The sequence below is a fragment of the Alligator sinensis genome, unplaced genomic scaffold, assembly GCF_000455745.1.
Source record: "Alligator sinensis unplaced genomic scaffold, ASM45574v1 scaffold50_1, whole genome shotgun sequence".
Taxonomy (NCBI): Eukaryota; Metazoa; Chordata; order Crocodylia; family Alligatoridae; genus Alligator; species Alligator sinensis.
This window is the reverse complement of record NW_005842059.1, coordinates 349,052-370,349: the sequence shown is the minus strand read 5'-3', so window position 1 is coordinate 370,349 and position 21,298 is coordinate 349,052. Positions and strand designations below refer to the sequence as shown.

The window sequence follows — 21,298 nt, the reverse complement described above, 5'->3', positions numbered from 1 at the left end:
CACAGTCCTATATATCCCCCCTTCCTTCCCCCCACGCGACAGGCATCCTCTTGTTTGGAACTGGAAATACGGTAACCCTAGTCTCCTATTAAATATATACTGAAGGGAACGACTCGCTCTTCCCAGAGTTTCACAGATGACCGATGGGTTTGATATTTTTTTTGCAGTCGCCTCGGTATAGTTTGGCAGGAAAACCAGAAAACCGCTACACTCTTGCTCTTTCCAGTAAAAAAAAAAAAAAGAGACCCAAAAAAGCCAGAATGCAGGCAGGCTCGAGGTGTGTCCAGCACAGAGACGATTGAAAGCCCACAGCAAATGGCAGCCACGTGGCGTTTCTCAGTATAACAGCAGTGCCACATCTGTAGCTGCCACTCTGGAAAGAGCCACAAAGACGGGTGAACGCTGCCTGCGCGAGGACTACCTGCAATGCCCTTTGGCTCGATGTCTGCTCTAGCAGCCCTTCTGCAAAGCTGCTCACAATTGCTAGCCTCCCGCTGAGCAGCAAGGACTCCATGCTCTTTGGATGCTGGGCATCCAGAGACCGCTTTCGTCACACTTGATATTAGTTCTTTGCTGGAAAAAACTCACTGTTGAAACCCATGGAGTTATATTACTGTAAGGACAGGACAGTCAGGGCTCTGGTTCCTACAGCTTTCCTGCTAGAGAGGTGTATGGGGCTCGTCTAGGATATACGCAGCTAAAACAGTCTGTGATCAGAGTGACTTTCCTTGGCTATGTTCTTTTATGATTTTGCTCTCCGATACAAAAAACTAGGATACATCATTTTGGTCATTACTACAGGGTTGTAATGTAATCTTGAACGTGTTAATCATATAAACCAATTCTAGGAGCTCTTTTTAATCAGCTATCACATTTCAGTTCACTGTGTGGCATTGCTTCTCTTCCATTCTTGCCTAAAAGCTTTTTTTCTACTGGGAAACTACTCACTAAATAAACTAATAATTGTTGAGGCCTGGGTTTCGTCACTTGGGCTATTAAATGTCAAAGACACCGAGATGGAAGATTTTACTCTTCTTTTAAGCCTTTATAATACCACAATACTTAGAAATCTTGCATGCCAAAGCAAGCAGTTTCCTACTATTTACAGTAAGTCATACCATCATGCTATAGTGATAGCAACTTCATTAGAAAAGCCCAGCTATTTGTAGTGCTTCGTCACTACCATGAAGAGCATAAGGAAACTGCCCCCCTAAGACTGATAACTGCATATCTAGACGCCTTCATCTCAAAAGGCAGGAAACTGGGAGCTACAAGCTAAAATGCAATCTTTTAGAGTGACACAAGAAGTCCTGCTTCACTGCATCTTAAAACAGCACATTAGGGTTTTGATCTCTGCACGTATTAGATTAAATCAGGAGAGGCAGCGTGCAGTTGGATGGGCTAACAGTACTCCAAACTCAGGGTGCTGAATGGCAAATATTTCATTTGTTTTTGTACAAAGTCGAGTAGCATCCGTTACGACCGCTGCCTTGCCTATGCAGATGGTCCTGCCGTATTGTGATATAGATACTGTGCCTTTTACCTACAGGACTTCAATGTGTGCTAAAGGAGGTAAGCATTTCTCTCTCTGTTACCAATGCAGAAATGGAGGCAGAGAGCACACATGCTAGAAGCTATCCCGCAGGAAAGCCACTGGCAGAACTGGGAATACAACCCAGGCCTCTTCCAGCCATCGCCTCACCACATCCAGCCATCCACAGTATCCATGACCACAGAGCACCTTTTAATTCCAGATCCCCAGAATCTGAGACTCGGCTGCTTTCTCCTCCTATAACAAAAAAAGACAGAAACTCTCTCATCCTAATGATGATTAAAACTCTGCTCTTGTATTGCCGGGAAATCGTTGCTGTTGGAACCACTGGAGGAAAAGACCTCATTTTGCTTATGACCGTGTGGCTCACCGAGAGTAGTTCTGTCAAAGCTGAGGTTTCCTCTGACTGAGCAGAGGCATATATAAGACCTATGTTTTCAGATATGGTCTCTTGAAGTACAAGGGAGCTCACACCTGTAGCTGCACCCACTTACTTAGCGCACCGAAACCTCTGCTCAGCTCACCGGGCTCTCTAAAAGGGAGCAATTAATGGGAAGCATTTTTTGGAGGTTGGGTCAAGGTCTCTGTATGAATCTAGGTGAAGACGGCATGGACATGTCTAACCATTAGTGCTAACGAGATTCTTGCCAGGTCAAGAGTTAATTGTGCTTTTTCCCAGAAGACAGGGTTGAGTTGCACCTGTATAGACTGAATCAGTTAGTTGAGCCCCCTCTTTCCTGCCATTGCCAGTTTTCTGATCCTTACAGATATTATGGACTAGTCATGTTTTGCCCCCTAGGTCTTAGTAGCTACCTGAACACATCTCCCTGATAACCCTCAAGAATACATAGTTAAAGCAGTAGCAATCTGTGCCAAAGAGCCTCCCCAAATAGGTGTTCCTAAAAAGGTGCAATCAGAAGTGCTAAGGCATGCCCATGTCTACCATTCCTTGGGTGTAAGGGCAACTTCTTAAACCCAAAGACCTTTCGAGGCTGCCATTCACATGTGTGTTCGAACCCTACCCAGCCCAGCTCTGGGAAACACGCTTCCACACTTATTCAGCAAAAACACGATTTGGGATGGGATCCAGGCTTCGACTTACACAATCCCTGGGCTCTGTATTGCCAGGGGGTGAGGGGAAAAGAAAACCAAACTTGCTATTACCAACTGCAAACAAATTTTAAAAACAGAACTTGCGCTCTCTCCGTTTTTAAATAAAATAATTCACTTAAATGGGAACAAAAGAATAACATTTCAAAGGGGGTTTTCTTCCTGGAGAATTGTAACTATCTGCGTTTTGTGCCACCTTTCTATAGCAAAAGATTAATTTAAACATTTGGGGGGATTATTAGAAGTTATGTGCCACATGAAGGGACTGTTGTCAAGCTCCACCGTCAGTTTGAGCACGATGAATGATGTCATCCGTATTCCACGGCCAAGGGAGACGTGGGAGATGACCTCATCATGCACTTGTGACCTCACAGTCAAAGCTGCGACTCCAGTGGTTGTGCTGCGACAGGAAGGGGCTTGAAGAATATTGGCCTCCTGACCCGTGCAGGTCACCGGTGCCCAGGAAGAGGTGCATTGCTGCTGTGGAAATAGCTGACCTCAATGTTCAACCTAAATTTGCAAAATGAGGCACTTCTGGTATAAGCATGTGACTGCGAGCCTTTAGGCAGCACGCACTGGCATCTAGTAGCATCTGCCATGGGATTGGGCATGTCCCTCTTCCCTCCCAAAGCGCACTTCAAGCTGAAGCAGCAGTTCAGATAACATGCTTGAGGTACAGCGATGGTAAAGAAGCAAAAAAGGTGCCTGCAAAAGTGAAAGGGTGCAATAAATTGTGACAAGTTTCTATTGATGCTACCGAAAAACCGACACTACTGAAGTATACGGGGGCACTGCTGCTCATTGCACTTCATTGCAACTCCAGGCACTGCCAAACCACGGCACGGCTCCTAAAGTGCCACTGTGCAGCAAGTAAATGCCACTATCTTTACTGCAGAAACACTGCCTGAGAATACTACAAGTCCCAGCATGCAAAGCTCCCTAGTAGAAGAGTAGTTTTCATTGCCGCACCGTCCTGTTGAAGCTATCACGTGCTCCGCTTAATACACAAACACCTTGCCTATGTGCAGTTGGCTTCTGCTCTGTTGTCACTGTAGTGTGCAGCCAGTCTTGGTGTATTTTATTTTATAAATGCACATACTTTTAATTCCTACTCTTCCAACATTAGCTAGTGGAGGAAGTGTATATACAGCCCCAGAAAGAATCGCCTTGCTATCATTTATGCCCCTTTACATTGCAGTCTTCTTTTCCTATTGACAAGACATGGCTCTTGCAGAAGTGCAGCCTAAAGTCTCCCATCACAATTTATTTCCCACCCCCCCAAATAAAACTCCTAAATTCCCATCACAGATTTGCACCCAGAGAGGTTTGAGTAGCAAAGGAGAGATATCATTTTCATAAATCTTTTCAGTAAATCCATTCAAAACATCTTTAAGGTGAGCGAGTGTTATAATAGAAGGCAAAGCTCAAGCCTGCGAGAGATATATATATATATATATATATATATGGACAGCATTTCAGATTAGTGATCTTGAAAAACTAACTAAATAAAGGCAGATGGACTGATCCCTCTAGCACCCAGTTCCTAGGGATCCATCAACCAAAGACAGGATTATCCAGATCGAGTCAGGTCCTCGGCTGGCCTTGCTCCATCGACTGTGCTGAAGTGTAGCCCCGAAATCAGACTCTTACTCCGATCTGAGGGAAACCGAGCACTTGCAAGCACTCCGGGGCACGAACCCGACAGGAATACTCTTAAGCCACTTTGCACTTAATAATAGGGAGGTAAAACTTCTGAAAAAAATAAGAAGCGACTGGAAAATTCAAAGTGAGAGATGGAAAGATTTGGTGCATTTTGAAAGTCATACCTGCTGCAACTGTGGCTTCCTAGCAAACCACAACAGTGTCTATTGTAGCGAGCTGTTCCTGTGGAAACAGGCGCTGAATATTGTGAGAGACAAAGTGCAAATTAATATGGCTGTTTTTTAAAAACTTGCAACTGCTCCATGGCTGACTAAAAAAGATGCTTTTCTTCTCTGCGAGAGGCTGTAATGAAGCACTAGCTTTTCTAACACTCTCGAGGCCAAAGCACTTTTTTTTTTGCAGACACTTCTCCGAACCAGGCAAAAACAACCTATTTTATACATCCTAGGTTAATCAACACTGACAGCTGCTCTGCTCTTCTGTCAATGAACTGCCCAGGTATCAAGCATCATGGGGGGAGCTGTCCGGGGAATTAGGAGAGCCTTTGCAAACCCTCTTCCAAGAGCCAATGATATGGTCTACAAAGGTCCTGTAAAAATAGCACATTTCAAGTGTCTTCAGACTTTTCTCAACTAATTTCCCTTTATTGAGGCAGAAAGAGGGACTTCAGAGCATGAGATTTAAGTGAGAACTGACACCACCTCAAACATAACGGCCGCGACGAGTCTGCTGCTGGAACGTGAGATGTAGCGAGAAGAGAAGTAAGATTTATGCCTTTTTAAAAATAAGTAAAATACCAAAGTCATCCTAGTTATAAATCACTCTGCTTAGATGTAGGCGCTTGGACGTGACGAAGGGAAATGAGAGCTGCAGTAAATGCTGAGATCACTCACAGATAAGCAGCCTTTACATAGCCTCCCATGAAATACCTTCCCCCCAGAAGGACACCAACCGACTCTTTCTTGAGTGTACGGGACACAATACAAAATAAGATAAAAATGAATAAAGTGAGGAATCTGATCCTGAAAACAGGACCCAGTGGGCGCATCTACATGACACGCTTACTGCGCATTAGCCTAATAACGCTGTGTAGTAATGTGGCAGTTAAAAACCATGCTAATAGCCGACTGCGCAGTGTTATTAGGCTAATGAGCAGCAAGCGTCATGAAAAAATTGTGCGCCATCACTACTGCGCAGTAACTTTAGTTACTGCACGTTTAGTTAGGATTTTATTAAGCAAGTACTAAACTAAATGCATCATACCCAAGGTGCTTTAATGAACGTGTAGATGTGCCCATTATAATTAACAGTAAGGCCTTCTTTGATTAAGAAAAGTCCTTTGACTATGCACAATTTTCAGAACATGAGAATCCCAAAGGACTTTTTTGGGACTACTTGCATGTGTAAATGTTACCCACACACTCAAATGGCTTGCAGAATAAGGGCCTAGCGGTCACACTTGTTCAGACGTATTCCCTTCTACAGTATAAAAGTTACAAATGCTTATGCACAGTTGACTTGTGAGTCAGGAGGAATATAGCTACACTTGTGCATTTCTTCCCTTGGTTTCTCTAGCCCAGGACAGCGAATGGTGCTGGAAATGGATTTTAGGTTTGTTAAACACAATGAGTGGTGTTTAAAAACATGTTAACACGAGTCAGAGTAAAACCTGGTAAACTTGAGTAAAACTGGTCACGGTCAATTCTTGACATTCAACCATGGACTATACTGAAAGCAAGGTCATTTTTTTTAATGTGTTAATGTCCATTTAACATGTTATCTAAACAGGTTTAAAACCCAGTCTGGACAAGGCTATTTGCACATCTCTGTCCAAGCAGAAAGGCTAAAGATTCTGCCGCTCGCTGCTACACATGCACTGTGCACGCCCAAATAAACTCCAGCAATGTTTGTGCTGGAGTATATTGCTCCCAGGCACACTGTTTACACGTGCACCCGGGCTGAGCTTGGGTGGTGCAGCCCTGGCTGGCAGGGGATTTGGAAGGTCAGCCTGGCTTAACATGCTGCAGAGGGGCTGGCTGGGGCATGAGGGTGCTACAGCGTGGGGCTAGACAGCACTGTGGCACCCTCATACCCCACCCAGACCCAATCACCGTCTACACGTGCATTGCAGCGGAGTAAATAACTCACCTGTAGGAGAGTCCTTGTGTCGGGCAGTACTATACTACGGTGGAGTTAATTAGTTTTCACCGGCCTAATAGCACCACTGTGTAGACAGTGACACTTTACTGCAGAGCTAATTAGTCAACTCCGCAGTAAAGCGCGCATGTAGATGCACCTACTGTCTTTTGCTTAGTGCTACGTTTCATTTTGCAATAATGGACTTGTATCCGCTGTTTTTCCAGCAGCATCTGTCCACGTATAGGCATCCGTGCATTTTGCTTACAGTGGGCTCAGGACTGAAAAATGTTTTTTGCCATACAGGAAACGTAGCCTGAACTGCTACACTCTGCCTCACACTGCTAGGCTTGTTACTGGAAATGTCTGAACAGTTGCTATTCAAACAAGACAGAGAGGCACGTTCCCTACATCTTACAGCCTTTCTTTAGCAGGGAAAGCACATACCGTGATAACTCTCGATAAAGTTCGGAGCAATGAAAACATAGCTGCTCTCTCTAAATCCAACAAAATAATGTGATCTGGAGAAAAAGATGTTGATCCAATGGCTCAGCCCTGGAAAAGACAGCACCGCTGCATTACCTACACTTCCTGCTTACACATCCTTGGATAAGTTCAAATATTCAGAGAGTTCAGGGCTTCGCACTAAATGGGCTGGCACTTGCCAGGCAGAGGACTGTATCTGCTCCCACAACATACTGGTCACCTCTCCTAGCTGCAGTCACCCAGTTAAGTATTCCTTGTAATAAAGGAGAGAGAGCTGCTGGCTGATCCTTCCCTGGACTGCAGGGATGTGGACCTAGTCCACAGGCCAGATGAACAGCGCGGGACTGACCCTGGGGGTCTGATCTAGTCCGCGAGATGTGGATATATCCTTGATACCCCTGTTTTACTGGAATTGAAAAGAGCCTCCTATTCCTCCTGGCATATTCCAAGAACCAATGGGATTTTTTTTATCGTCCTCTAAAGATTTGGGGAGTAATTGGAAGAGTCATCAATGAGAAGATGCTCCAATCTTGTGCACCTGAGCTTCTGTGGTTGTTAGATTAGCCAAATGATAATACAAAAAAGTGACAAGCCCCTAACTTTGGGCTCATTTCTTCATGGTCTTCAGTGACCTAGATCAGCAGTTCCCAAACTCTTGACAGATCGCGCACGGCCAATTGAAAACAATACAACCTTAAGCACCACCAGCAAGTTTTTTCAGTTCAACCTTAAGTACCGCCAGTAAATTTGTGTCATATAAAGTAATGGTAATAAATCTGTTAACGTGTACCACCTGTTAACGTGTACCACCTGTCATCCCATACTGCAGATTGGGAACCGCTGATCCTAAATAATGACTTGTTGGGGAAAAGGCAGCGTTTGCCTCTTTTTTGGCAGCTCTGCACACACTTGCTGTGCTCAGTAAATAATGTATAACCCTGTCACCATTAAATATCCTTGCTACACGTAAGAGGGAAAGCTGGCCTGGATACTGCTCCCAGTTCCACGGGTGCGAGCCGGGAATAGCTCCACCGATGTCAACGGAGACCGACTGGTGTAAAATGGGAACGTGAAAGCAGAAGCAGCGTGAGCACTGATGACTCGGGTCTGATAAATGGGGTCTTGCAAAACACAAACTTTCTGCAGCCTGGCATTTTACAGCAGGGTGCCAAGAGGAAGAAGGTGACATTCATTAGGGGGGCGCTAAAAATAGATGCCGGAGAAAAAGGAAATGTTGAGAGCCTGGCTTTTATGCCATGAGTTGCAACAGTTTGCCTTTCCTGACACAAGGAAGCCAAAGCAGATTCAGGCCCTGCATTGGCAAGGCTTTTTCTCTTCCTTTAGCAAACCACATCAACTTGAAGACGCTGGCCCTGAATTGCCAACACCTGATTTTTATTCCTCACAACAATAAATGTCTTTTCCACTTGGGAAGAACTTCCCCATCCGAAGAGCACAGAGAGGTAGTTAACCATGTTAGCCTGAAGTCAGGGTAAAAATGCACCTTATAGATTAACTGGATCCAGATGCATAAACTGTTATAAGCAAGAGCTTCTGCATCTCTGATTCAGTTAGTCTATAAGGTGCATCTCTACGCTGCCCTCTGCCCATATACAGTACCAGAGTAGCCACCTCCTTACCTCACCTCACCTGTCCTTAAACATCTGCTTCTGCCGTGGTGCCTACAAACAACTCTTGGCGGATCGAAGCATCCAGCAAAACTGACTGCAGTGAATGGAGCGTGAACTGAAAATCATCTCTATTCCTGCCTGCCTACCCCCAGGGAGGCTCTTATTGTGGCACCAGAGGACCTCATGCCAAATGAACTTAACCCAAAACAGAATAAATTAATGTGGAACAACACCCTTACTCTAGATTGATACATTTCTGAACATCTATCCCTAATTAACTCTCTATGTATACCAAGATATTAGGGTCTTGCCGAGGCAAGCCAGAATGTGTGACTAGTTGATCCACGAAATAATGAATGAAACCAAACATACACACTCATCTTTATTGCCACCGCACTCCAGTTTATCTGTTTCGCCACCTGTAGCAGACTGTCACTAGCCCAGACTCTGAACTCTCTGGTGCAGGGAGTGCCTTTCTGTTATTCATATAGCAACACCAAGCATGGTGGGGCTACAGACCCTAAAACAATACAGACAATGGCAATGATTCCTTTTTTGTGGTGCTGGGAAGAAAACAGGTTTCCCAAATTAAAAGTCTGCGACTGATATAAAAAAAAAAAAAAAGGTTTCAAAAGCAAAAGCAAAAGCAAAAGCAAAACGAGAGTGTTGCACGCAAGTCAAGTTCTGGATGATTTGTTCACATCAGGTCTTGGGGTTCATTTCAAAGACATCAAGCGAGAGAGAAGAAATGCAGCACTGCCAAAAACACAGACTAATTCTAGAGTCAAACAAGCAAGCAGGTAAAACCAAAACTATGAGATAGAAAATATTTCTGAATCTCTTTTTCTTATGATATTGTTTTAGGAAAATAGGAACCAATCCAGCCCAGAGTGGTCCTGCCTCTAACTAAGATTTCTGTTTCTAATACTGGTTAATGCCAGGTGTTTCAGAGGAACGGCAGGAAGCTTTGTGGACAGTTAAATGAAACAACCTACTTGGTTTGTCAGCTTCTTCCTAGCCCCTGACATTTGGGGTTCGCTACAGGTAATTATTTGTAGTCATGGAATAGCACCACGCTGTGCTTAAGTGCTACAGCACAAGAAGATGGGCCTGGCACCAGAGAGCTGACAATCTACGTAGAAACACAAGCGTGCGTGTGTGTGTGTTGTTGCACCGAGAGCTGACAATCTAAGTAGAAACACAAGTGTGCGCGTGTGTCGCTGCACCAGAGCTGACAATCTAAGTAGAAACACAAGCGTGCACGTGTGTTGTTGCACCAGAGAGCTGACAATCTAAGTAGAAACACGTGCGCGCGTGCGAAGGAAGTTTATAAGATAGATACCTGTCGTCATATCCTGGCTACTTGGCTTGGCTATTTTATCCCTTTCCCACTACTCTGCGAGCTGGTTGCACACCAGTATACACCACTATAAAATTAGTGACAGGTGTGATTTTTTTTTTAAACCATGTGTTTAAGCTGGCATAACTCCTAGGGAGGGTACACCGGTTATATCAATGTAAGGCTCTTCCACACTGGTATAAGTTATACCTCTTCCCACATGGGAACAGCTGTGCCTGTAAAGCACCTGTATAACATACCAAGCATGTTCCAATAGAGGAGCATGTACTGCTTTAACTACACGACTTCAAAGTCGTCCAACATTTATTTTTTATACAAGACCTTTATCTCCTGGAGTACGGTTATACAAATGACTTAATATGGGACAAAAGGGGATGGGAATTGATTTTGTGTTAGCATCTCCACAATATCTGCCTTTGTGCACGCTCTAATTCTGCAGCAAAAGGAAGTCCAGCACTCGGCATCAGAGCGGCAAGGCACTGCAGATTCCTGTCCCTGTACAACAGGGTCCGAGCGCATGCACGGGCAATACCACGCAGCAGCAGGCGCAAAATAAAGCCCCACTGCCTTCTCCTCCAAGGGGATGTGGTTCATATGCTTGAACCCTTATCGAATGGTGAGATGTCTTTTCTTTATTAGATATTTGGAGAGGGATCTTTATATCCAGGATTCTACCACCAATCGATTTAATAATGAAACCAGGTGCTTGCAAGACTTTTGCAGGCGTACAGCAGAAACATTTTCTGTATGGCAAGGGGTGATATTTGCAATGTTTCTATATGGGCAAAAGCCTTAGTGTAGATGCAGTTGTACCAGCAAAAGCGCTTGGATGATGGTAGAAGCTGCATCTGCCTTAGGAAGGTTTGCTGGCTTTAAAAATAAACTCTCTTTTATTCAGCGGTTGTATTTATACGCAGAAAATATCTCAAAACATCAAATGAAAAATATTGCTGGGATAGCAGAGCTTTATATTGACTTAAAAAACACCCAACCCACCAAACACAGCAGCTTCAAGCACGCTGGTTAATGTTGCTAAGCCACCACTATTTCCTTGATCTTTAGAAGAGGGAGGAGGGACGGAAAGGAGATCTAACTCTCCAGCTAGTAAGAGACCTATTCATTTAAAGGCTTATGAGATCTAAATGTTTGCTGTGCCTGTCCCGGGATTTCCAAGCGGGCTGAGATTTTTGGGAGCAAGGAGGCCTGATGTTTGATGCTGAATGATTTATAGAAGTGCTTAGAGACTGATTCTGGTATCTCCTCTACTTGTCCCTTTTCCAGGGTTACACAAAAGCGCTGGAGATTTCTTAATTATATCAGCAGAGCACAATAGCTCCAATCAAGCCGACGACATCAAAGGAACTTTTAGACTCTGGAAAGAGGGAAAACAACAGACTATCATTCGCCTTGGCAGAGGGATATGCTTTCCTATCGAGTACATTGTAAACTGGTATGGGGGTGTAGGTTGTAGCCCAGTTGACCTAAGGACACAGGCAGACAAGGCTCTTTGGGTGAATCTGATATCTTTTAGTAGACCAACTTGTAAACTGGTAGGTATTCTCATATCTACCAGTTCATATGTTAACTGGTACGCTCTCACAAAAAGCACCTCTTCCACAGCTTCAGCATTTCCTGATGAGAAACGGTTTTGCCAGAAAATTCAGACCAGCTCCCCTTGCAAAGCTAAAAAGAGCCGTCACAGCCAGGGGACTGCACAGGACCGCTCCTCTCGTTTCCTCCCCGGCTTGTTCAGCAGTGAACTAGTTAGTATTTAACTCAGATGCCCAATGCCATTTAAACCGTATTTATCATTTAAATGCAATGCAAACTGGTAGGTATTCCCTTGTAAACTGGTAGGCATTTTCCTGGCAATTTTAATAGTCCAGGCTGCCCCCTCGACAGCCTTTTCTTGCCTATACGCTCAAAATGGATTGCAACCCGCTTGCTTCTCAGAAATCATTCAAAAGAGAAAGCTTGGTGAAAATGCAGCTCTGCAAAAACACTTATGTGGCAATTGCTAAACACACAGGCCACCCCCCGCCCCCAACCAAGCTATAACAGTCCTACTGCACAGCGCGTCCTAAGGTGCCCCGCTTCCTTATCCTACTGAGAACTGGTGCCTGGTCCTCATTCTCAGCAAGCAGCCTCTTTTATATGCCATGACCGCAAACGCAGGCCTGCAAATGCTGACAGGCAGCGATAACTTTACAGGCATGCTAGCCCCGCTGCACATGTGTGCGCAGAATCAGAGCCCAGGTTAGCAAACCCCAAGCGCACCCCCTCAACCTCTAAGCAGGGACTCTGCTAAGTGCTACCAATGCCACTCATGACCTCGTGTGGCAGCCATAAAAGAGACAGCAGGAAAAATAACCCTGTGATTGTCAAAGACGAGCTCACGCCCTGCGATTGCCAAGGACGAGATCACCAGATCACCAGCGGTCAAATTAGCAAGTAAGAAAAACAGCTGTATTCTTCTGAGCTCTGCCCACAAAGGAGACACCACCCCAAACAGGCATCCGGGTACGACAACAGGGGGTTGTAGGCTTGGTCACCTGCCTCTTGGGTTTGGGTGCTTACAGTGTTTTTCTTGCAGTTCCCACGGTTTGGCTTCCAGCGTGGGCCCGGTGGAAGAGAAATGTGGTGGCAGTCCTCAGGCACCCCTATGCCAGACTGGAGCTAGGCAGGGAACGGCTTGCACACAAAAGTATGGGCAAGGTTTAGGAAAAAAAGTCCCCAAGTCTATGTGGGGATTAAAAATGATACCTTTCGGGAGAAAGATCACAGAGCGGCCAATGCTCAGAGCGTCGGGCACTCACGTGGGCCATTCTCTGCTCTCTTCTGTTTCGACCACAAAGTGCAGCCACTCACCGAAAAGCTTTTTCCGACAAAAGTTTCTTTCAAACTGGTACACTCTCACAAAAAGCCCCTCTTCCACAGCTTCAGCATTTCCTGATGAAAAACAGTTGTGCCAGAAAATTCAGACCAGCTCTCCTTTGTAAGGCTAAAAAGAGCCATCGCTGCCAGGGGCTGCACAGGACCGCTCCTCTCGTTTCCTCCCCGGCTTGTTCACCAGCGAGCTAGCTAGTATTTAACTCGGATGCCCAATGCAATGCCAATTTAAAGCCTCACCATAGATGCTGAAATTCTGGAGTGAAGCAGGATAGCTTCAAAGGCGCATCTTCCCACACACACCGTATAAGCCCAGGTGTCGCATACTTTTATTATTATAGCCAAAAAAGATAAGCTCACACAAAAATGGATAAAAATGGGGAATAACACTTTGTCTAAATCCTGTTTTATATCAGAGTAAATGGTCTTATCTTCAACCTACTTAGCAGTGCAGAGGTGGAGGGAGCTTAAAATGTACTAGATGAGTTGGGGGGGGGGGGGGGGAACTAACCTATATAAATAGCTGTTGGGCAGATCTCAAACCTGTATAAATGGAGAAAATGTAACCTATATAAATGGCTGTTGGGCAAATCAAATTAAAAGTCATATGTGAGAACTAGAGCTAGTTTGGTCTCAGACGGAGGACGCTGCCAAATAGAAAGAATGACTATTTGCAGCAGCAGTTGCCATAGATGGATAAGCAAATGTCCACACTTCTCTCCGAACCCTACAGCCTGATTTTGGATTTTGCGAAGCCTTCCCTCTCTTCATTCAAATCTCCCTTTAAAAATATACTTCTGTGAAGTCCATCATGACCACAGTCCATCTCAGGAAAAACCAAGCTTAGTACCTCTGAAAAGAAAAATGAGAAGGACGTGTTTGCTGGCAGGAGCTCTAACCATAGCAGGAGCACTTATCTGGTGCGATGTTGCAGAACTATGCTGGCAACACTTTTCTATATTAGGTTAGCAACCAAATGCGCTGTTCATTTGCTGAGACTTTTCGGGAGGGGACTATGTCCTTGCTAGGCGCGCGTCCACACAAGACATTAAATGCACAGCAGACTAACTCGACTGTACATTCGTGTGTCACAGCAAAAGCTGTGCTACTGCGTTAACGCACAGTCGAATTAATCTACTGCTTATTAGCGTCACTAAAAAGGCGTGCGCCGGCACTACTGCACGGCAGCGCTGGTTACTGCGCATTCAGTTAGTACCTGTTATTACAGGTCACTTTTACACGTGCTCCAGGAATGAGGGGGCAGCGCTCTAATTAGAGCCGCTCTAATTAAAGTGCCACCACGTCTCCTGTATCAGCGTCCCTGTGCTTAAAAACGGTGGTGGGGGCGCTTGAACTAAAGCTTGTTTGCTGAGCTTTAGTTTGGGTGCCCCCCCCACCATTTTTAAGCGCGGGGACACTGATACATGACACGCGGGAGGCTGCTGGAGCGCAGCAATTGCCACGCTCCAGCAAACTCAACCGAGTCTGCTCCGACGCGCGGGAACGCCAGCATGCTTGTGTATAGGCGCCCACAGGTACTAAAGTTAATGCGCAGTACCGATGGTGCATTAATGCATGTGTGGACGTATCCCTTTAGGACTTAGAATTGATGCTTTGCAAATAATTTTCTTCTTGTACTGAGCAGAGTGAAAGCAGGGGCAAAATGCTTGTTGATGTGCTACTGAAAAATCAGAACCCTACAAAGGGCTACAGGAGAAACTAAAAAACAAGAACAAAAAAAACCAAAAACCAGTCTTCCTGACAAAGAACTGGGGAGAAACAATGCTACTTTTCAGCCCTCACAGAAAGCAAGCAAACTGTTAACAAGTCGCTGTTCTAGCATCCGTCCTGTGGATAGAGGGAAATAAGGTTGATAGGATGTACTCCTTGTTCCAAACCCATCCTGCTACCGATCCATTTATCTGCTATATACAGGCACAGCTAGTAGTTTTTGGAGACACGTGAGTGACGGTGTGAATGCCTTCCCTTCGCCTTTGCCAAGATCAAAGCTTAAAAGAGACCTGGGACAGTTTAACACACTGGAAGCACTCTATCGGTGGACCGACAACCTCTGAAACAATCAATCACTCCCTAGCAACAGCGACAACTCAAGGCTATTGTGACCCACTCTTAACAATTACTATTTGTCTAATGCTTAATATTTACTACAGCTGCTAAATAAATCCTGTAAGACACAGGAATGAAGACTATGATATCTGGTACTGATATGCTGTAAACGGTTCCTCATTCAGGTACAACTCAATACTCTAGATTACCGATGGTATTTGGGTGGCATCCATCTCCCTCACTGCGTACGGGAAGAAAAGTAAGGGGAAACAGTGCACAACGTCAAAGAAAAGTTATTAAACAAACATCCCGCATCTGGTTTGGAATAACTAAATAAATGCTTTGATATAAGGAATGCAATCTGGATGCAAATCGTCATTCAGGAGCAGCCGGATTACAACAATGGCCTTTATGCTCTGCTCACTCACACCTGGGTAAGCTGCTTGCACCTGTGCAAAATGAATACAAACTGCTTCCATTCGTGTTTGGTAAAGTGTTACACCCACTCTGCCCGTAAGTAAATGCCTATGCAAAGGTACGTGACAGGGGAGAGAGAGATGCGCCCACTTGATCTACGCCGAGGAGTACGAGTGGCAGGTTGACATTTAGCTCAAGAGATTGACTGCACGCTCGCTGCTCCATCGCTTGACAGGCCGATAAAAGTGACAGGGAATAGCACGCGAGTCTCACTACAAATCTTCACTGTTGACATGCCTTTGTAAAATTTGACCCAAGTAAGATTAATGTAAATTGTATTTCAGCATGAATATGCAAATTCAGAAGTAATCAGGCTGTTGTAACACTGTTTAGGAGAGGCATGTCAAGAAAAAAAAACCCCAACCAAACAAACTGAAGAGTTGTAAGAGGCCCCATTAAGCCTTGAGTGTGAAATTCAATGCAAACTACATGCACAGCATTGCTTTTCTGCTTCCCAGCGTGAAGACTCACATGCTTAAGCACATGCACTGGGACAACTCATATTCACTAAGTTACTCATACGCATAAGAGTTTGGGGTTGAACTCGTAGGATTGTGATCCATCTGTGAATCATCACACCTACCAGGTCTTCCGGTAAGGGCCAGTAGCAACACACAGCCTGCAAAACTTGCCCCTTCTTCTGTCTGCTGTTATCACTAGAGGTGGCCAAAGATGTTTTGACAAATCGGGGGGTTTTGTCAGAAAATGCCCATTCTGGGGTGCGCCAATGTGGGAGACCTCAGCCATGCAGACTGTCCCAGACTTAGGACCGCACAGTTTGCAGGCCCCTCCAAGGAGCTGAAAGCCGGAAAGCCCAGCTCAAGCTGCTGCTCTCAGGACTTCCAGGCTCCCTTCTCGGTGGCACGGGACATTTCTCTTCCTCCACCACTGACTCTAGGGTCATTTCTCTGGGACTACCCTCAGGGCATGGCACAGCCCTGGGGAGACCGCCTGTGGGGTTGGGGCATCCACTCCCTCCTTTTTATTCTGCAAATATTGAATGGAAACATTGATATTTTTCCAAAACAGATTTTTTTTGTTGGAATTCCCTTTCCACGAAAAATTTCGAAACGTCTCCATTTCATTTTTGTGCGGAATGATGATTTTTTTTTAACTGTCAGAACTTCTATGTTTTTCCTAACTCTTATATCCTTTGATCACCACATCTGGATGACAGCACAGCCTAGGATGGCTCTTTCCCCCCCCAAAATGCACTATACCGTCCATCTGATTTAATGAAAGAGTAGCCACTACTCTGATGGACCCACCGCCAGGGGCAGGACCCCGGGTGCATAGGATGGGGCTGCGGGCAGGTAGGGAGCAGCGTCAAGGAGTGGGATGAGCCAGCGCAGGGCTGGGGCCCGGGATTGAGCCGCGATCCACTGCCTGCGTGTCCTTGCAACGGGTGCTGGTACTGTGGGTAGGAGAGTGCAGGGAGCAGAGCGCAGCTGTGCCCCGGGCCCTGGCCCCGTGCTGTCATCACCCCCAAATCCTGGCCCCACCTGTCGCACTCCCATATGCCGCTCCCTGCCCAGCTGTGGCCGCATCCCGTGCGCCATGCCCAGGTGAGTCCTGCTAGTCTCCAAGGAGACCCCAGGATCGCAGGATGGTGACAGCAGGGAGACGGGGCCTGGGGCAGAGCCACGAGCCACTCCCCGCACATCACTTTATAATGATCCCAAGATCCCAGCCCCACCTGCCCATCCTGCTCCCAGATGCTGCTCCCCACCAACCTGCAGCCCCATCCCAGCCACCCAGACAAGCACTGAGCAGATTCACCTTGGGAGTTTTGGTGAGCTGTTGTGGGGCACGGGGAAAGGGTACTGACCCAGCCACGACAACTCACCAATACTCACTAAGTGTCCATCCAGCCCAAATACTTGCCCACCCCTGCTCTATGGGATGGGATTGCACAGTGGCACAAGGATATTGGAGCTGACTCTAAATTGGCTAGAGAGGTAGTTAGCCATGTTAGTCTGAAGTCTGCGAGAAGGCAAGGTGAGGTGCACCCTCATCTAAGGTTACTGCAGTTGTTCTCAACTCCTTAGAGTTACACCCAGCCACCTCCGTGGAAAATGCCAGCTCTTAGCTTTGATTCTGTTTTTGACTACAGAAAAATAACAGGGCAGTTCTTCTTTTGCAAGGAACTCAGAAAGCCCACGCCAGGTCAGAATGATTGTAACACTATGGATTCCCATCTCAAATCCCTGTGTTTATCTCGTGAATCATGTCTGCACACTTCACAGTACTAACATGGCGCGACACTGCATGGCACCCTTGAAGGGATCTTCAGGCACCCCAGGGGGCTGTGGCAGCCTGCTTGAGAATCACTGGGTTAGTCTATAAAGTCCACTTCCACCCTGACTTAAACTAGCTAGTTTGGTTCCTGCAAACATGGAAGTACTCAGAGACAGACCCCCAAACCTGCATGAGAAGTTGGGCAAGTGCTCAGATGATCACACCTCTCTATACTGCTGCAGCCTGGCTGCTGCCGGTACCCAAGCTAGCTAGACCAATGCTAATCTAGGGATGCATACACGACACTGCACTCACTCCCAGCACCGGCAGCAGGCCAGACACACACCACGGAGCAGGGACCTTCCACTTGCTTGTAGAGCGCTTAATATGCTGGGCTGTGATGGTGATAAGTGGCAGGGTAATTCCCATTAATGGCCTCATTACTAGCATTTTTTTCTACAGACACACAATCATTGCTCTCACAGTTTGCAATACAAGACTATGTTCTGCCTTGATACTGAAATGTGAAAGGGAACCAAAGCTGGTGGCAGCTCCCCTTGTGATATGATATCGGGTATTTTAGTGCCACCTCTTTCAGCTATCCTCAGCCTGATTTGATTGGGGTGGTGATTATACCATGCTTACTAAGCTTCCTCTCTTGATAAGGAAGTAGATGCAATCCCTCCAGGGAAATTATGAACACTTCAATCTGCCCAGAGTGGGTGTGTATTCTCGCACTGAACTGCCTGACACGCTGTGAAGCATCACTGGACAGATCATGCTCGCCTTGTTCTAGCAAGGAAACAAAGGCAGACACTTCACCTGCCTATAGATCGTTCCCTCTGTTTGGACTGAAATATGGCACATCTGTATGGGAACTAGCTGCAAGTACTGCTGTTTAGCAAGAACTGCTGTGTGTGCTACAGAACGAATCACTCCTGGAACCCCGTTACATGCAGGGGTAACTTTGGCCCAACAAACACGTACCTGTCCAGATGTGTCGGGGCATGTGCATAAGTACCCAGGAATTCTTGCATCCCTGAGTGCATGCATGTGTGTTCAAGAGCACAGGGAAAAGTGCACGAGAGTCTGAGGGAGCTCATGTGCAACAGGTCCCCACCCGGCAAACCCACAAGAGATGTTCCAGCTCCAGTCTCGATGCTTTTCGACTCAAGCTGTAGCTCTTGCTTTTACCCTGGAAGGTCCCAAGTCAATCCCCAGAGTCGACGTGTACCTTATAGCATAACTGAATCAGAGAGGTATAGCATAAGTTTTCATAACCCACGACTACGGACTTTTATCCCACTACCTGGACTAGTTTTTAAAACCCCTATGTCCCTCAGCGGGTTAACTGCTTTTCTCTTTCCTGCCCCCCCTTGCCTCTCAGTAGAGCTGCTCCTTTTTCTTCCCCCCTCTCTACCCTTTGTATTTTAACCACTGCTTTCTATTTGGAAACTCTGCTTGCCGTCTCTTCACAGCATCTGATGAAGTAATCCATGGCTTAGGAAAGCTCATGCTATACATCTCTGGTTTAACTGGACAATAACGAGGTGTTGAACCGGCCCCCAGAGCCACACCATCCAGCCCCCGGCGCCAGCCTTGCGCAGGGCCAGTCTGCACCCCCTTGCATGCTGGATCCAGGGCCTGCTTCACTCGTCCAGGACCTGCACTACACGTGGCGTCCGCCCCAGACGGCTGGAGCACTTGCTGTGTGCAGCTTGCGTCCTGATCCAGTCTAAGCAGGAGCTACGTGCAGCGCAGTCCTGAAGCGGCCAAAACAAGCGCTACAGATGCTGGATCCAGCATGGAGGGAGTCCGCAGGCCTGATTCAGTCCACAGGGGCATCCCACACCATTCACCTGGCCCGTGGATCAGTCCCGCACCACCCATCTGGCCCCCAGGGCCAAAGGAGTTTGACACCTGTGATCTGTACCAATAGTTCTCAACCTTTTCTAGGCTCAACCTTTCCTGGCCCTCTTGAGAGACTTAAGGCCCCTTGAGAACTTGCTCTTAGTTTTCACTTGATTTTTTCACGACAAGAAATACTAGAGCAATTTTCCGGTTGCAAAGAACTCAGAACAGCAGCAGCAAGGCAGATGTTTTAACACCCTGGATTCCTATCTGAAAACCCTCTGGGCTTATCTGGTGAATCACATGTGCGCATCTAAGAGTGCGAGCACTGTGTGGCCTCCCACAGCACCCTCAAAAGGATCTCAAGGCATCCCCAAGTGGGCCGCAGCCCCTGCTTGAGAACTGTTGTTCTATAAAGTGCAAATCTCCCTGCCTTCTGCCTGACCTCGCACTAGAAGGCAAGGTAGTTTTGCACCTTCGACTAACAGAAACAGATATATCACAAGTTTTTATGACTTTCAGACAACTCTGGCTAACTGCCTGACTTCAGACTGACAGGGCTCACTACCCCTCTCCCATCCACAGAGCACCAGCCAAGAAGGGCGCTGCCCTAGGTGAATTCAGGTGAAAGCAGGCAGGGAGGCACAGGAATGTAGAGAGGTGTGTGTACGTGTGTGTGTGCAGGCAGGTGCATGTGCAGGTGCATGTGTTTGTGCAGGCGCATGCAGGCAGGTTTGTGTGGCTGCGTGTGTGCAGGCACATGTAGGCAGGTGCATGTGCAGGTGTGTGCAGGTAGATGAGTATGTATACACAGATGCATGCAGAAAGGTGTGCGTGTGCACACGCAGATGCATGCAGGCAGGTGTATGTGTGTGCAGATGTGTATGTGTGTACAGATGCATACAGGCAGGTGTATGTGTGTGCAGATGTGCATGTGTGTACAGATGCATGCAGGCAGGTGTATGTGTGTGCAGATGTGCATGTGTGTGCAGATGCATGCAGGCAGGTGGGTGTGCAGGGGCATGCAAGCATGTGCCTGCAGGCATATGCGTGCAGGTATATGCATGTATATATGTAAGCACGTGTAGGTGTGCACGGGCAACTGTGTGCGCAGGCACCTACGTGTGGGCAGATGTGTGCGTGTCTGAGCGCACGTGTCTGTGTGTGTGTCCATGTGCATGTGCAGACGCATGCAGGCAGGTGCACATGTCTGCGTGCATGTATGTGTATGCGCAGAAGTCTGAGTCTGCGCGCATGTGCAGGCACATGTGTGTGTCTGCGCCCTCACAGGTGCATGCAAGCGGGTGAGTGTCCATGCGTGTGTGTGCGCGTGCGCGCTCGCTCGCTCGCTCGCAGGTGCATGCATGTGTGTGTATCTGTATGTGCACATGCAGACATACATGTGCGTGCTCGCAGGTGCATGCAGGCAGGTGTGCACACGCGCGTGCCCGTGTGCAAGCAGGCGCAGGCGTGCGGAGCGTGCACTCACCCATCCCTCGAAGCAGCCGGCCGGGCCGGCGCCCCGCAGCACGTCGGCGAAGGGCAGGGCGCAGTGCGCCACGAAGTCGTCGTAGCCGAGCGGCGTGTCGTGGAAGACGGCGAGCTCGAGCTGGCGGCCGGCCGACACGGCGGCGCTGAACTCCTCGTTGTAGGTGGGCCGGCTCGTGCGCTGCTTGGTGCGGGTCTGCCCCACGCGCACCTGGTCCACGCTCAGCGCCACGTAGGGGTCCAGCACCTGCCCCTTCTTGAAGAGCGAGTGGCGCAGGGACCAGCGCGTGGGCTGCAGCCCCACCGCCTCCCCCACGCGCACCTTCATGCAGCCCGTGAAGTGCAGCGCGC

The 21,298-nt window shown here is 47.2% G+C and overlaps 1 protein-coding gene across 1 annotated transcript in view; it reads right to left on the bottom strand.

The window, feature by feature from the left end:
- Positions 1–21,292, bottom strand: part of PRKCH (protein kinase C eta) — a 174,036-nt gene extending 152,744 nt beyond the window's left edge. Inside the window, 1 exon segment of the mRNA XM_006023070.3 lies at positions 20,949–21,292. Coding sequence (XP_006023132.1) covers positions 20,949–21,275 — 327 coding nt within the window. The 5' untranslated portion in view covers positions 21,276–21,292.
- Between the last annotated feature and the right edge of the window lie 6 nt (positions 21,293–21,298).